This window comes from Pseudorasbora parva, chromosome 8 (genome assembly GCF_024679245.1).
Source record: "Pseudorasbora parva isolate DD20220531a chromosome 8, ASM2467924v1, whole genome shotgun sequence".
Lineage (NCBI taxonomy): Eukaryota > Metazoa > Chordata > Actinopteri > Cypriniformes > Gobionidae > Pseudorasbora > Pseudorasbora parva.
The window spans coordinates 12,977,519-12,994,014 of record NC_090179.1 but is presented as its reverse complement, the minus strand read 5'-3'; the positions used below and the strand labels follow the sequence as shown (position 1 = coordinate 12,994,014).

Genomic DNA, 16,496 nt, shown 5'->3' with positions numbered 1-16,496 from the left:
CTGTCATATCAAATTTATTTATATATTTTTTGTTTTTTAAGAAAATACTGTTGCATACGATCAGTAACCTGACAGTGTATAAATCATATAAGTAAATGACTAAATGTAGCACTTAGTTAGAAGATTAAGTAAGCAAATGAATGCTTCAAAGTATGATGGCCAGCAGCCACAAAACAACAACAGGGCAATTCAACTGTAATCAGAGTACATTGGCCAAGCACCGGAAAAGTGGTAAAAGCAACCTTTGCTTTATAGGAAAAATGATGTAGGGTAGAAGTACTTTTATTTTTTGAACAATGTATATAGCCATGTAAACAGCAGTGCCGTTTCTAGGCATAGGCAAACTAGGCGGTCGCCTAGGGCGCCAACAGCTGGGGGGGCGCCAGTGAGCCCCAACAAGAGTTTTTAGTTATTTCATATATATTTTATTATTAATATTTTGTACTTTTGCTATTTCGAGGCATTATGATTAGTTGCGATTATTGGAGTGAACGTTGAGCAAAACATTACACTGAATATTAAAGGACAACTCCGGTGAGAAATGCCCCTAGGGGTAATTAACAGATGGTTAGCGAGTAGATCGTTCTCTGGGATGCGTTTTCAAAATCGAATGTAAAGTTTTATCTCTAAAAACAGATTAGCTTATAACGCTAGTCTATGGGGCACAGGGTAGACACAGGGTGGTAAAATTAAATCACTAGTTAATACCACTAACAAGGCTCAAAATAGCCTCACACTAACACGGTAGCATAATGAGGGTCCCTACATGCAAACCCAAGCATTGAGAACTTTGTAAGTGTACAAACAGTTTAATAAGAAGACACTTTATAAACACAGTGCCTTACGCGTTCACGGACAGGCACCATCTTGGAAAACAGTCTCGATGAATCGATCTACGAGCGCTGTTCGATAGGAATTAAGTTTGTGAAATGTAATAACATGGACATTATTTATTTATTTATTTATTTTCTCTGTTGTGTTCAGTGTTTTCTTCCGGAAACAACGGACCATGTGAGATTCCAAGTCACAGTTCATCACTTAGCAGAGCTCTCGTCGCTCGATGAGTCGAGACTGTTTTCCAAGATGGCGCCTGTCCGTGAACGCGTAATGCACTATGTCTATAAACTGTCTTCTTATTAAACTGTTTGTACTCTTACAAAGTTCTCAATGCTTCGGTTTGCATGTAGGGACCCTCATTATGCTAATGTGTTAGTGTGGGGCTATTTTTAGCCTTGTTAGTGGTATTAACTAGGGATTTAATTTCACTACCCGGTGCCCCATAGACTAGTGTTATAAGCTAATCTGTTTTTAGAGATAAAACTCTTTACATTCGATTTCCATGAAAACGCATCCCAGAGAACGATCTACTCGCTAACCATCTGTTAATTACCCCTAGGGTCATTTCTCACCGGAGTTGTCCTTTAATATTGGACGGACCACACGCCATGCTCATTTATTTCAGGTGCAGAACATTATAGCATAGTTAATTTGAATTTTAAAAAAAAAACATTACATATAGCTGTTTAGTGTAAATTGATCAAGTAATACTGTCATAACCATGGTCGTCAGTAGCTATGAATCTTGCCTAGGGTGCCAGAAAGGCTAGAAACGGCCCTGGTAAACAGTATAGTTTTTCGGTTGGTATTCTTCCAAGAATTAAAAGAGTTTACATATTATATGGTCATATAACAGACTTATATGGAGTTCTTTATTCTTTTTGGCCTTTAAAACTCTATTCAGTGTTTAATACTTTTGACATATGTTTTCATTTTGCCATTCAAATGTTATTTTATTTATAGATACTCTGATATAATTGATGTTAAAAGTATATTTATTAGACCACTGGTCTAAGTGTTTAATTGCTGATCTAAGTTCACACGTTGCTCATATAGGAGGAGACAGATGTGGATGTAACACTTTGCTTTAGCATCTGTAACTCACTGAATTTTTGAGCTAGAATGCAATTTTTTTGTATATAAAGTACCGTACCCAGATTTCTTTACTACAAAATGTCATTGCTCATTCAAACCTCTGTAAGAATATCCTTTATGAGTTGATGTCAAATACATGTTGTGCTTTGTTACAATACAGGGTATTGTAGGGTAGGTTGTTGCTGAGGTAAGTTGAAACAATTAGACAAAAGCTAAAAATGTAGCCACATCATGTAATTTGATTGAAAAACATGTTTACTGAAACAATCCAAAAGAATAATCCAAAACAATGCCTCTATTTATGTGATTGGCCACAGCTCAAATGACTGTTTGACTCATGAGTGTGTGTGTGTGTGTGTGTGTATAAGTCTTTAGCAGTATTTGCTAAATGAGCACACGGTTGCAGTGTACGTGTGTAAAGAACAACTTGTGATATGTGAATATTCACAGTCAGAGTAACAACGGTGACGCATGAATATTATTGGTAACCCTGGAGTACAGGCTTGGTCGGCCCAGCGACTTCATAGGGCACACTTATTTCAGCTATGAGTTACCAAATAGACCTAGTGTAAACCCAGCCTGATCTGCCGGTGATTTGTTTTCATTCATTTCTACTGCTTTTGTTACACTTTTGCGGGAACCGATCACAGACTGATTTCACCACCTGGTGTGCTATTGGCGAGTTTAACACGATGAAGGATAGAGAAGAGATGGGTCATTGCCTGTTGATCACGCCTCTTGTGGTCTGATTGGTTGACGTACTATCTAATTGCGTACTGAGTCATTTGAATAATGCCAGTTGATCACACCTCGTGCAGTAGAAAATACAAAGCAGACTCCCCAGACCAATGTTCAATCTTAAATTGAGCTTGGTCTGATGACAACCAGACAAAAATAGACCCAAACTGACAACATCAAAGTTCCCTTTGTCAGCGGTCTCAGAATTTCCTCACCACTGGCTTTTAACATTTTCTTCTGATCTGTGTGAACAGTACCGCCGCTGGCCGTCTTGATGCCCTACGCATCATTTTAATGTTGCCCGCGGGTGTCGCGTTCACGTATTTGTTGACCGGGAGGGTGCTGACAGAAATTTATCGTGGTGCCCCCCTCAAGCCGCCTTTCCACTGCACACGACATTCGGACACGACTGTCGGAGTTTGCCCCCTAGTGGCAGTTGCACGGAAATGTTATTATGATCGTACACGGCAACACAGGAGAGATCTTGCGGTCTCATTTGTATGATACTTAAAAAAAAAAAAAAAAAAAAAATTATTATTATTGTATGATACTTTTCTAGAATCATATCACAACCTTTTCATATACAGTAGACAAAAACATGACGACACACTGCGTCTTTTAAGTGTTTTTTTTTTATTTATTCTCTGATCTGTTCATTCTTCCAACAGCCATAGGACCAGATCAGCCGCCTCAAACTAGTAAACTAGTAGGGCTGTTTCGAATGCCATTTTTTGAGCTTCGAAGCTTAGGTGGCAATCAATATCGAATATTCGAAGCTTCGGTGGGTGGGGCTAAATATATAATAATAGTGTCGGTTTGCATTTGTATCATCTTTCACGACTTCACGTTTCACTCTTCGGCATCGTAAATGTGTTGCGGCAGACCCAGTGGAGTGCAGTGTTGCATTTGGTGCAATATGATCAGGTGGCACACATTCTTTAAATATTAATAAACATTTAATAATCTTTTAAATAGAACAGTTTCCCGTACGCATTACACGGGCAGGTTTATGCTCCGAAAACGGACAGTGCACAAGTGATACAAAACACAAAGTCTGTTGAGAGCAAGAACTTTAATAAGGTATTAATAACGAACCTTTCTTTAAAACAAATGAATCCCAAAACAGAAATTAAATTAGTAACACACAGTGATTTCAATGAACTGTAATAAATAAAGAACACGGTAGCATGCTTATAAACAGTTGAATAAGAATAAATGAATTGTTTTTAAAATGACACAAAATGTAATATCTATTACAATTAGTTTTATTCTATATAAGGGATTTATTTTGTCTTATTCTGACTTTTTGTTAATTTAAATCTTTAAAATGCGCGATGCTTTTATTGAAAGCATGTTGCGGTGTTTTTTTAAATTTATTATTATTATTTGAAGCATGAGTGAGAATGAGTCCGCGACGGAAGTCCCGTGTTGAAAAAAATAAAAATAAATATTCGAATGAATTGTGGAATTGTGAATGAATTGTGGAATGTTGTTAAAGAATCATGGAGTGGAATAACAGCTGAGAGGTGCCACAAGTTGGTTGACTCCATGCCACACAGATGTCAAGCAGTTTTAAAAAACTGTGGTCATACAACTAAATATTAGTTTAGTGATTCACAGGATTGCTAAATCCCAGAAAAAAAAAATGTTTGTACAAAATAGTTTTGAGTTTGTACAGTCAAAGGTAGACACTGCTATTTTTTTGAACACACCCCTTTCAACTAATTCAACTAATTGCCCAATTGCACAGCCTTAAGAGCGTGCATATCATGAATGCTGGGTCTTGTTTGTTTTCTGACAATCTACTGAACCTACTGGTAACTTGTTTGCCACGTAGCAATAAAAAATATACTAAAAACCTTGATTTTTCATTAAACCTCTTACACATTTAATAAATTTGTCAATTAGGCAAGGTATTTTCCCAAATGCATGGAAAAAAGCTGTGGTAACCCCCATTTTTAAGGCCGGTGATAAAACACGGGTGGAGAACTACAGGCCCATCAGTATACTACCTGTAGTATCCAAGGTAGCAGAGAAATGGGTGGCGAAACAGCTAACTACTCATCTTAATAAAGGCCATACACCACTGCATCCTATGCAGTTTGGATTTAGAAGTAATTATTCAACAGAAACTGCCAACTGCTTTTTTATCGAGAATATCAAAATGTTTCTCGATAAAGGAGGTGTGGTGGGGGCAATATTTTTAGATTTTAAAAAAGCATTTGACACTGTCGATCATAATGTTCTTTTGTCAAAACTATCTTATTTAAATTTTTGTGCGAATTCTATTAAATGGATGAAATCATACTTAACTGACAGAAAACAGAGTACGCGTATTAACAACACTCACTCTACATCTCTAAACTGTAAAATAGGTGTCCCTCAAGGATCTATATTGGGCCCCCTTTTGTTCAGTCTCTATATAAATGACTTGCCCACTGTTTGTCCATCTGTACATTTACAAATGTATGCAGATGACACAGTACTATATGTTCATGCTAAAAATAAACAACAAGCTGCACACCAATTGGCTGAGGCCATGAGCAAGGTATCCGTATGGCTAACAAATTCTTGTTTACATCTGAACATAAGTAAAACAGTATGTATGTATTTTACAAAACAAATAACAGTGAGTTATGACCCTGAGGTAATTGTTAACCAAGAGAAGGTTAGAGTGGTATCTGACTTTAAATACCTGGGAATCATCCTAGACTCGCATTTATCATTTAAAAAACATATTAAAAAGGTTGCTAATATTGTCAAATTTAATTTGGTACATTTTAAACATATAAGATCATATCTACCGATGAAGGCCGCAAAGCTTTTTTTGCATGCTATGATATTCTCACACTTCTCGTACTGTTTAACTAGCTGGTCACAAGCTAATAAAACAACATTGCAACCATTGGAGTCACTTTATAAACAGGCATTAAAGACATTGGACCGTAAGGGTAATAGCTACCATCACTGTCACATTATCAAAAAACATAATATGTTCAGCTTTGAAAACTTTAGAAATTATGCTGATGCCTGTCTTGTCTTTAAGGTACTCCATGGGCTTGCTCCATCATCACTGTGCCAGTTTATAAAACAGAAAGATAAGGTTACTAGAGTAACTAGAGCAACCACCAGAGGAGATTGTATAGTACAATATAGACAAAGTAGGCTTGGAAACACAGCCTTTTCTATCAGAGCCATAATTTTTTGGAATAGTCTTCCCACTGAGTTAAGGGAGTGCAATAGCCTATCCACTTTTAAAATACATCTTAAATTCTGGATTAGGAATAATTACAATTGTAACCATACACCAAATACTTAGGTCCATAAATAGATTTTGCTTATGTATATGTGTGTATGTATGTATGTATGTATGTATGTATGTATGTATGTATGTATGTATGTATGTATGTATGTATATATGTATATATGTGTGTATGTATGTGTGTACACATATGTATGAAGAGAATACCCTCTTTTTGAGGGTGAGAGGAGTAATATTTTGTCTGTATGAGTGTTTTCTTACATTGTTTTAAAAGTTTTGTTGTATTTATTACTTTGCTACTGCATCTGTTAATTCTTATATGTATTTTTGACTTTTTTATCTTAGGGTGCCTTTTAAGATCTGGCTAGGGACAACAGATGGAAATTAGCTGTAGTAGCTAACTCTGGCTTGTTTACAGCAAGTAACCTGTTGTTGATCAATGAGCATTGTCCCTATCAAATAAAGATAAATTAAATTATTCTGGTTAGTCACATTGTACTGCTATTATTTTGAACAAGACTATATATGTATATATATATATATATATATATATATATATATATATATATATATATATATATATATATATATATATATATATATATATATAATATATAAAGAACAATGTAAGTTTATCAATAACAGTGTGTGAAACTTAACAGTTACAGGCCACTCAATCAAAAGACTAAACAACTACAAGCCATGAGTAGTCAGGTAGCTAATTATACTTTTAAGTATATCTCGATCAAAAGATTGACAAGTAGGCCTACAAGTAGTCCAAACGCCTACTTAGACTGTCAGTATAACTAAATAAACCAGGAGCAATGTTATTATTAAATATATTTCGATCTGAGCCCATATAACCCATCCTAATCTCATGTCATTACAAACCTAAACACAAAAGAAAAAAAAATATATCAATGTGCGAAAGCTGAAAAGAGAGATACGAGAAAAAAGGGCAAAATTAGTACTAATTTTTTTTAGAGCTACTTAACACAGTTCGTATCCAGAAGGGGTCACTGTGTGCCTACAATCTCATTCAGAACCAGCTCGGTACGTGGTGTCATAGCCTACTGTTCAGTTTAAAATGAAACTTACCGTATTTATTAATCACACACACACACACACACACACACACACACACACACACACACACACACACACACACACACACACACACACACACACACACACACACACACACACACACATATATATACTCCAAATATACACATATATATACATATATATATAAATATATAAAAGTATTCATAAAAAATAACGCAATATCCTACCGCTACATTAATTATGCAATGAGCTCCGGTAAACCCTTATGGCTATATATATATATATATATATATATATATATATATATATATATATATATATATATATATATATATATATATATATATATATATGCTTCAAAAGAAAATAATTGTAAAATAACTCTATTGGAACGGTTTTCAGTGAAAGACTAAAACGAAACTTAACAGCCGAATCGTCAGATACTGTTGAAACAAACAACCAACCCGAACCGCCATGTCATTTAAACGGTGTTGTCAAATAGCACCGTCATACTTCTCCGTGAAATGTTTATTTGCTTATTACGCAACTCGTTTGCTTCCTTACGTCTGAACCCTAAGGAGGAACGGCCGATTGTCTGAGGGAAAGAGCTAACAATAACCTGTAACTCAATAACATTACTCCACCCTCGAGAGAATACTTTGTTCTCGGTAAATCTGATACGTTCAGCTGGCGATAACAGAAGCACGAGCTCGCGGCGTGTCTGCACCATAGACTGTAAAAAAATATGGACGACTCGACATCATCCGTTTCCGCTTGCCATATTTGAAGCTTTCAGGAGGCCTTGCACGGCGCTGACATCTTGGGACCGAGTCTGCGCAGTAGCGATTTCGGGACCGGAGTTGCGCAGTAGAGCGCAGGAAGTAGAGCAGGAAGTACAGTCGCGATATCAAAAGCCCGCCCACACTCTCGCAGATGCAGAACAATTAATTATGTTGGTGTGAAATAAACAGTTATGGAAATGTAGAAATTAAAGCTAAAGCTCTAATCTGCTCCCAAAAATTTCGAAAAAAGTCCGTTAGTGCCCCAGTGACAACTTCACTCAGAGAAGCCGTCAGTCTCAGCTGTCAATCATGACGTCACACCCCCCGTTTTTAAAGCGTCAGATAACTAACTCAAACTAAACTTATTTTTAAAACGAACCCCTGAAATGAAATCATCGTGATGATAACTGCCTTCAGTGACATAAACTAACTTTGGGGGAAAAATTTTGAAGCGTAATTTTATTATTTAGTTTGCCTCGCGTCCATTAGAAATCACAGAGGGGCGGCTATACTGGGACCGGTCACCGGGGGGCGATCGAGGCGCGAAAGCTTCAGTAAATGAGAGGGAGACTGCAGGCTTGGTCTGCACACAAACCGGCAGGACTCGTTCAGACCGACTCGCATCAATTAACGTTACTGTACTTGGAAAAACAAGACAACCAGACACACAATGTTGGAAATATATTTTTTTAATTACAAAACAAAAAAATCTTCAACGACCAAACACACGAAATCTACTTTGGTGGCTTAGTACGTTTTTAAAATATATCTTATCAGTTCATATTAGGACATTAAGTAATCTGCTTCACACCATTACCATTCAAACACATTTGTATTGGAAATGAAAGTGTTCCCTCTTTATATTTACAGTTCAAACTCATGACACATCACAGACACTGATCCAAGTTTGTCTCGTTACTTCACAGTGATAGCAAATCAAGTTTTAAGTTGCAAGATACTTTCACTAGAGCCATATTTTATTTATTATTTTTATGACTTATTTACTTCAGTTTTCTCTTTGGGACAGTGATTTCTTTCAACTTTAAGGCAACCCTGGAAATAAAACATTTAACAGTTGGCAAGCCTTACATTCAGAAAAATGACATTTGCAATCAATTGCACAATCTTGTAGTTCTAAAAAATGTAAATTGATGTTATTTATTCACCCTAATGCGGTTCCAACCCTTAACCCTTATTTTCTTTGCTCTGCTAAAAACCAAAAGGAGATGTTTGGAAGAATGTTCAATCTGCCTATTTGCATATCATTAAAAGTCAATGGTGGTTTATATAGCCAAGCTCCACAAAATAAACATATACATTTATCCTAATAGTCCTCATGACTTGATGAATAATGTGTGCCATTTTCCGAGTCTTCTGAAACCATAGGATCTCAATATTGAAACAAACATCCTACATTATTGGTCAACAATTTGCATAAAGCCAACAAGTAGAAACTTCCCACCTGACTAGACACAAAGTATGCAATAAATCCATTTGATGAACGACGTCAGACCTGGGTCCTATTTTAAACCAGGTGCATGTAGGGCGTGTCCGAATCCACTTTTGCTAGTGTGAATTAACGCACAGCTTTAACGTAGTCGGCGCGCCCGGCGCATGGTCTGAAAGGGTTGTACAATGAGCCTCAATGAGTCATGGGTGTTTTGGGCGTAACATGCAATAAACCAATCAGAGTCGCATCTCCCATTCCCTTTAAAAGCCAGTTGAGCTCGCACCATGGCGGATTCACTATTTAGAAACTGAACACTTCTCCAGAAAGGAATCCTTTAAAAAAAAAAAAAAATTTGGCATGTTTGTGTGCTGCTGCCCTGTGTAATAAGCAGAGTGTGTGTGCTACACCCGCCTATAAGGGCATGTTACTTATGCAACCTTTAAACAACACAAAAAATACTGCGCTATTGACTTTAGAGCAGGTTTTTGTTGGTCAATGGTTTTCAGTTCCTCAAAATAGCAACACACCAAAAATGAGCCTGAACACACCTGGTTTTCAGACCATGGGTAAAAAGATGGGCGCGAGTGTATTTGCTATTTAAACAACGTGGTGCTAGACGTTTATGGTCCCTTATGGGTTTTTTTTGTGGAGACTAGTATATAAAACAGACAATATGAGGTTGTAATGACATTAGGACGCATAAGGGGCAAAACGATCATTTCCGAGTGACTTCTGAAGCAGAAGCGTCAACGAACACGGACATTCCTTTACACTCTTGCATGCTCATCCACATGGCTTCCTAAGAATAGCACAAGTCGATGCTAATTGAATGTGAAGAGCTTGAGGGAAGGGTGTATTAGCAAGCCTTTACTTGTCCTGTGACCTGTGAGGCACGTTCACCTGATATTTCCTCCGCTCATGGCTGTAGAAGGCTAAAGTGCTGCTAATCGAATTCCTGCAAGACATCTTCAAACTGCGTGAGTCTCAAATCGAACATCAGACCAACAGCAGTTTGACTGTCATACCAGAGAGGCTTCTTAAACCACACACAACAATGAGAGCAATCACATTCTGACTCTTTTCCTCTGCCTAAACTAGGTTCAAATGGGATATTTTTTTCCGTAAATCGAAACCATCCATCAGGAAGGGGTTGGTTCAGACTGAAACCTTCATTACAAGGGGTCTGAAAGGCATGAAATCCTCAAGAAACCAGAATATGCATCATCTTTCACACCAAAATCAAGCTAAAAACATCCAAGATGGACTTTATGTCACACTGCTTGACTACCTGACGGAGACAGAATGTGCTTAAGCTGTTTGTCTACCATTAAGATCATTGTGTCATCAGGATCCATTAAAATCTTTCTGAATTAAAACAATGCTTTCAGTCCTTATGATTTTAATCGAGGCAGTTTTTGTGAGATTCATCAAGGTCAAGTCAGAATGAGAACCAGTTTGATCAAACGTGCCTTTTTCTAGGTTCCACCCGTGTCAGTCTCGCACATTATTGTCAGGAATTTGGAGTATTTGCTGTCGCTCATGTGAGATGAATCATCAGATTTGAGTCTAATTCCTGTACATTTTTACAGTGTCAGCACGGACGTTGGTGCTAGATTAAACCTGAGATCCAGTATGTGGCTTCAAAAAGCAAAGATTATTTAAGAAGAACAACAGGTGTGTGTGTGAGAAGCAGCAGGGCAGTGACATACGAGGCACTTTCAGAAGATGCTGTGTGTGTGTGTGTGCGCGCATTCATATGATCCTCTCTGTGTTTATTAATAGGGGCAGTGGCAGAAATGGGCATGTATGCGGCTTTGGTTTGAGTCATCTGCACATACGAGACACAAACACAAATACAGCTTCCTGTTCAAAACATCCAGAAGGCACAATTTGAAGAAACTGAAACCAGTACAGTTATTGCTTGGAGATTTGCGCATCCTATTCGCAACCATTTAAAGTGCTGCACGATAACCGCTCAAGAATTAAAGGCCACCTGACAGTTTTATTCTGTATCCGTTTTGTTCGAGGGAAGGACTTGGAGATAACGAGGACGCTGGTTGTCCCGGTGCTTTGAGAATGGAAAATGTCATTCAGGATCTGAACACGTGTACCGCCCGCACCACGTATTGCCGGCAGATGGGACACTCGCTCATGCGCTTGCCGCACTTCGTGCACGTGACCATGTGCCCGCACTCCAGAAGAACACAGTCAATGGGCGAGTCCATACAGATCTTGCACAGGTTCTCCTCCACGGCCATCCCAGATCCAGTGTCTGCATGGAAAAAAAAGGAAACAAGTCGTCACGGAACGTGGAAGAATAAGCAGTGTGAAGAGATACTAAAGAATGCGCATGGCTCAGTGACGATTCATACTAGGGGGATCGGTGTTGGGGTAACGCATTACAAGTAATGTGAGTTACAGAATCAGATTACTTTTTAAAAGTAACTAGTAAAGTAATAGACTACTTTTAAATTTACAACAAAATATCTGATTTACTTTTACAAACAAGTAGCCCAAGTTACTGTTACAAGTTACAAGTAAAGGTCCTTGCACACCAAGTCCAAAAATCATGTCCGAAACCGTTGCACGTTAAAAGATGAAACCGACCTTATATTGTGTTACCGTAATCATGTTTACCTCTGAAACTTTCGTCTTTACATTTTCTGCACTTTGACGAGTGTTTTGACAATTACATTTTTAGGATGACAAACGTGTTCAAACACATGCAAGCGATAGTAACAAACGACAATACCTAGACATAATGACTTGTGTTCACTAGCTTTTATTTGAGAAATTCTGTTTATAATATTGAGTACTTATTGGTCTTGCACTGTCTATTGAATCAGCTGATTTTAATAAAAGACTATAGGCTAATGTTGGTGAAGTGAACAATGAGTAATGCAAGGCAAGCATTATGATAATTGTACAGTAAACAGTGCATGTGTATGACCTATTTTTCAGTGGCATTCAGTATGAGATTTGAAGTTGATTCACAGATCAAGTAGGCCATTTCAAATGCATGACATACTAGTACAGACTGTTTTTGACTCTTCTGAGGGTTTGTTAGGCTATAGTCAGCCACAAAATATTCATTTAAACATTAACGAAATGTTGTGGCACACATTCACACATCCTTAATCAATTCATACACTGCATTGTTTTTAATTTTTATATTTAGGGTTGGGGTTACTCAGTCAAAATGTTAATGTGGTACAACTGTCCTACTTTCACAATGAAGGGAAAAATAAAGCTTGCAACCATGCAAAATATGCCAGTAAAAACAAAAGAATACCAGAATCATATTATACAGGGGACCCTTTAAGACCATGTGTTAAAGGGTCATGAAACCCCCCTGCTGCAGCAGCGTTTTTTCACACCTTCGATTTGAAAAGGCTTCTTAAAAGGGGAGTGGTCGACTGTGAAAAGGTGGGATGGTATTGTGTGGAAAGAGGGAATGGTTTGCATAAATAGGGGAGTTTCATTAGGCTCATTAAGGTTAGCGATACCAACAGCAGCAGTTACAGCGGTTCTGAGACATGTTCTTGGTTCACGTTGGCATAGTTTAGGCTACCACAGTGAGATTAAATGAGGGATGAGTACAGCGAATGAGAGAGTTATGAGTGGCGTGCAGCAGAGATCGCAAATCATTCAGCTCTTCAAACCAGCATGATTCAGTGAGAAATGAAAATATTTGTTTCTATTTCGCAAACGTGATAAAACTATATTTGTCCAAATATGCACGCTGTTTGGTTAGATGAACAATGCGCTGACGTGATAAGAGAACGTGAACCACCCAACATGCGATGCGACCTACAGTCTATGGATGCGACAGAGATGTGTAATTCTAGATCGGGGTAAAAGCGAAGGGGTTTGAGGCTAGTCTCGACCGCGCATCTAAAGCATGGCTGTGACCACAAATAAAACGGAGAGGACATGGCTTTTGTTCATTAGCCTACAGATTGGTTATTTTGCACTCCGGACATAAATTAGATAGTCAACACTTGCAGGTTCGGCGTGCGATTGCTCAAGTTAATTTTACTTTACTGAGCCTTTGTAGCCAATGCTTCCACAGACGGCGCCGGTTACAGCTCGCTCGGCGCCCTTACGTTACTTCGTATCAGCACAACGCCTAGCTTTCCTCCGTGACTTTTCCGCACGCTGCTTCCAAAACTTCCCCACCATATCTCTACAATAATGATGGAAGACGAGCCTGACAGAAGTGACTGTCTCATGCATATTAACTAAATTATCTTGTATGCATACTACAGCGCAGGGATTGAACTGAATGAGCTTTATGTCATGAATATATATCGAGAATCGCTCGGAGCGGTCGACGTCAGCATGTGCCCAGCAGCCCATACTTGGGCCGAAAAGCCCGAGCTGACGTCAGCATTTGTGACGTTGCTCCGACTAAGCTTTTTAAACCGGAAGACAGAAATCGCTCTGAAAAATGCAAAAATAACTATTTTCACATATGAATACCATTAATGAGTACCCTTAGTGTTTTCAATGATGTGCAGCCTATACATATCTGTTTACATCTCAAAAAAAGTGTTTTGGGGTTTCATGACCTTTTAAGATCAATAATTCTCTCAAAATATTAGATAATTTGACCTTTTTAATGACATGACTAGTTGTAAATATGGTAGATTATATGAAAACACTTTTTGTAAATGATCAAGATGTGTACGTTCACATCACATGTATTCCAGGTATAAGAAAAAATCGTTAGTTAGTTCTACTTTTTAGTTGACGGTTACACCATTTTTAGGTCAAAAGTGGTTTAGATGGTTTTTGAAAATGGTATAAAAGCATTTTAAACTAGATTATTTTATATGATTTTTCCTTTTCCTAATCTAAACCAAAATAAAATGTAGTAATTTAAAATTAAAGTATTCGGGAAATCCACCTGCAAGCTTATGTGAACTGTTGACTTAAATTAATAGCTTCACAATAAACTGGACATTTAAAATAAACAAAAAGTTTTAAGTCATAAGAAATAAACCCACCTGTTCCTTCTGTGGTTGTAGACACTGTAAAAATGAAATACAGCCCATGTTAATGGAAATCAACAGAAATTATACATTCAACACATACATTTACTTGTAATGTAGTTACTTGTAAAATACATTTACTTTAGAAAATGAGGTCATGTTTGCCCAGGGTACCCAACTAAAACACCACTTATTACCCACCTACATGTTAGATTGTAAAATAGCAACACCTACATTTTTTTTTTTTTTTAAATCCCCTGAGCCCTCACCCTGTTGTTTATCCATCTGTAAATCACATGACATTCTTTACCCAAGTTCTGCAGGTCCTTCTGGTCGTGGTAGAGACGCGTGACTCTCTCCATCAGTTCCCATTTCTCACAGCAGCCCTTGTAGTCAACAAAGTTCCTGGCAAGAATCTCCTTTAACTGCCGGACACTCAAAGCCTCGATATCATCCACTGATCTGAGGTCTGAGAGGGACGCCCGCCGCCCAGGTGCCAAGACTTCTTCAGAGTCTGAAGACTGAAAGATCAAGAGACAGAGTGAATGAGTGTATGCAAACAACTGTTTTTCTTGGACTGTTTACGTGACTGAGAGGTAAATGATCTCTTGGCATACCAAGTGCATGCAAACATCATTCTGCCGAGAGTCACAACCAACTTTAGAGAAAGAGAACCTGCCAAATCAAGGGCAAATTTTACTAAATAAAAGTGTGTCAGAAAACATTTTACTTTCACTTTACTGATTTAGAAACATTTTAAACGGTTTGTCACCTGAAGCCACAACGACACCATCTAGAGATAGCATTGTGGTCTAGATTAGGCTGGCCAGAAAAAGCTTGGCCAACATAAACACGGACAGACACAACACAACACAACACAACACAACACAACACAACACAACACAGAACACGTGCCATGCCAAGATAGACGCAAAGATAGATTACAAAAACACACAATGATTACTGCAAGTCAGTGTGAGGACAGTTTGTTTAACTCCACATCCTGTTATTATGCAAACATTATATGCTAATGCTAGGGTAGAGATAACATGCTGAGTGGTTCATTAACAACTATGGTTTAAAGGTCTCGTGGAGATGACTTCCAAACTTCAGCCTTTTTATTATTCTAAGGAGTGGTTCTATGAGTCAATGTTAGCCTTAATTTGCTTAATATGGCACTTCAAAGGCAGATTGCTTGACCAACAGAGAGACTAAGGGTGTACTCACACTAGCCAGTTTGAACCGTGCCCGAGTGCGTTTGACTACCAAAGCGCGGTTCGTTTGACTAGTGTGAGTGCTCCGAACCGTGCCCGGGCTCGGCTCGATTAGCCGGCCCTGGCCCGCTTGGAAGAGGTGGGCCAGAGCACGGATCAGTCGGACTCGGGCACGGTTCACATGCAGTGTGAGCGCTAACCGTGCTGGAGTCCGTAATCAAAGCTGCAAAGTCCTTGCTGCACTTCAGCTGGTACCTTGCAAACCTCATAATACGAGCAGCACGATTACGTGAACATTTTCGCGCCACTAAGGCGACACATCTGTTTAACAACAGGCTGTGAGAGGGCTGTGGACCACCGTGGACCAAACAACACAAAATGATCCACAAAGAAAACAGAGCGATGGACTCCATTGTGTTCAGAGCGCCGCTCTTTCTGTTTATCCCGAAACCGTCGCACCATAATGCGATTATTAAAGCACCATTAAAGTGTGCTCCGTCATGAATGCTGAAACCCGAAACCGTCGCACCATAATGACGTAAGCGTGCTCCGGCACGAATGCTGAAACCCTATGTGAGTGCAGGCCAGCGGGGGAGGGGGGAGGGGGGACAATCGTACTCGGGCCCGGTTCATGGCAACCGTGCCTAGTGTGAGTACACCCTAAGGGCCAGATACTAACAGTCAGCGCAAACCCTCTTTTGGTGTTAAAAAACTACTGTCAGGATTTATTAAAGACACGCAGTGATAAACTAGCGCTGAAAAGGCGTGGACAGAGTTACTTTTGCAGCTGACCTGCAAGATTGATCAGACGAAAAATATGGGAGGAGAGTATTTTAATGAATCATGCAAGGTGATTTACTCAGGTCTGCACTTGTCAGTTTACTGGTGCTTGCGACATTATTTACCGCCCAAAACATAGCATGCCTTAAACCAGGCGCTTATTTGTGCTACTTTTGGTCATTATGGAAATGATCCGGCTACGTTTGTGTTCTTTAATATGCACATCGTCAGTAGATCATGTGCAGAACTGTTCACTCCCAAAGGCGCATATTCTCAC

At 38.7% G+C, this 16,496-nt stretch overlaps 1 protein-coding gene across 4 annotated transcripts in view; it reads right to left on the bottom strand.

The window, feature by feature from the left end:
* Positions 1-8,454: 8,454 nt before the first annotated feature.
* Positions 8,455-16,496, bottom strand: part of rffl (ring finger and FYVE-like domain containing E3 ubiquitin protein ligase) — a 28,901-nt gene continuing 20,859 nt past the window's right edge. For all 4 annotated transcript variants that reach the window (XM_067450140.1, XM_067450139.1, XM_067450138.1 and 1 more), the window contains 3 exons: positions 14,536-14,746; positions 14,241-14,264; positions 8,455-11,503 (listed from right to left, as the gene is read on the bottom strand). In XM_067450140.1, the coding sequence (XP_067306241.1) occupies positions 11,322-11,503; positions 14,241-14,264; positions 14,536-14,746 (417 nt within the window). In that variant the 3' untranslated portion in view covers positions 8,455-11,321. The remainder of the gene's footprint in view (positions 11,504-14,240; positions 14,265-14,535; positions 14,747-16,496) is intronic.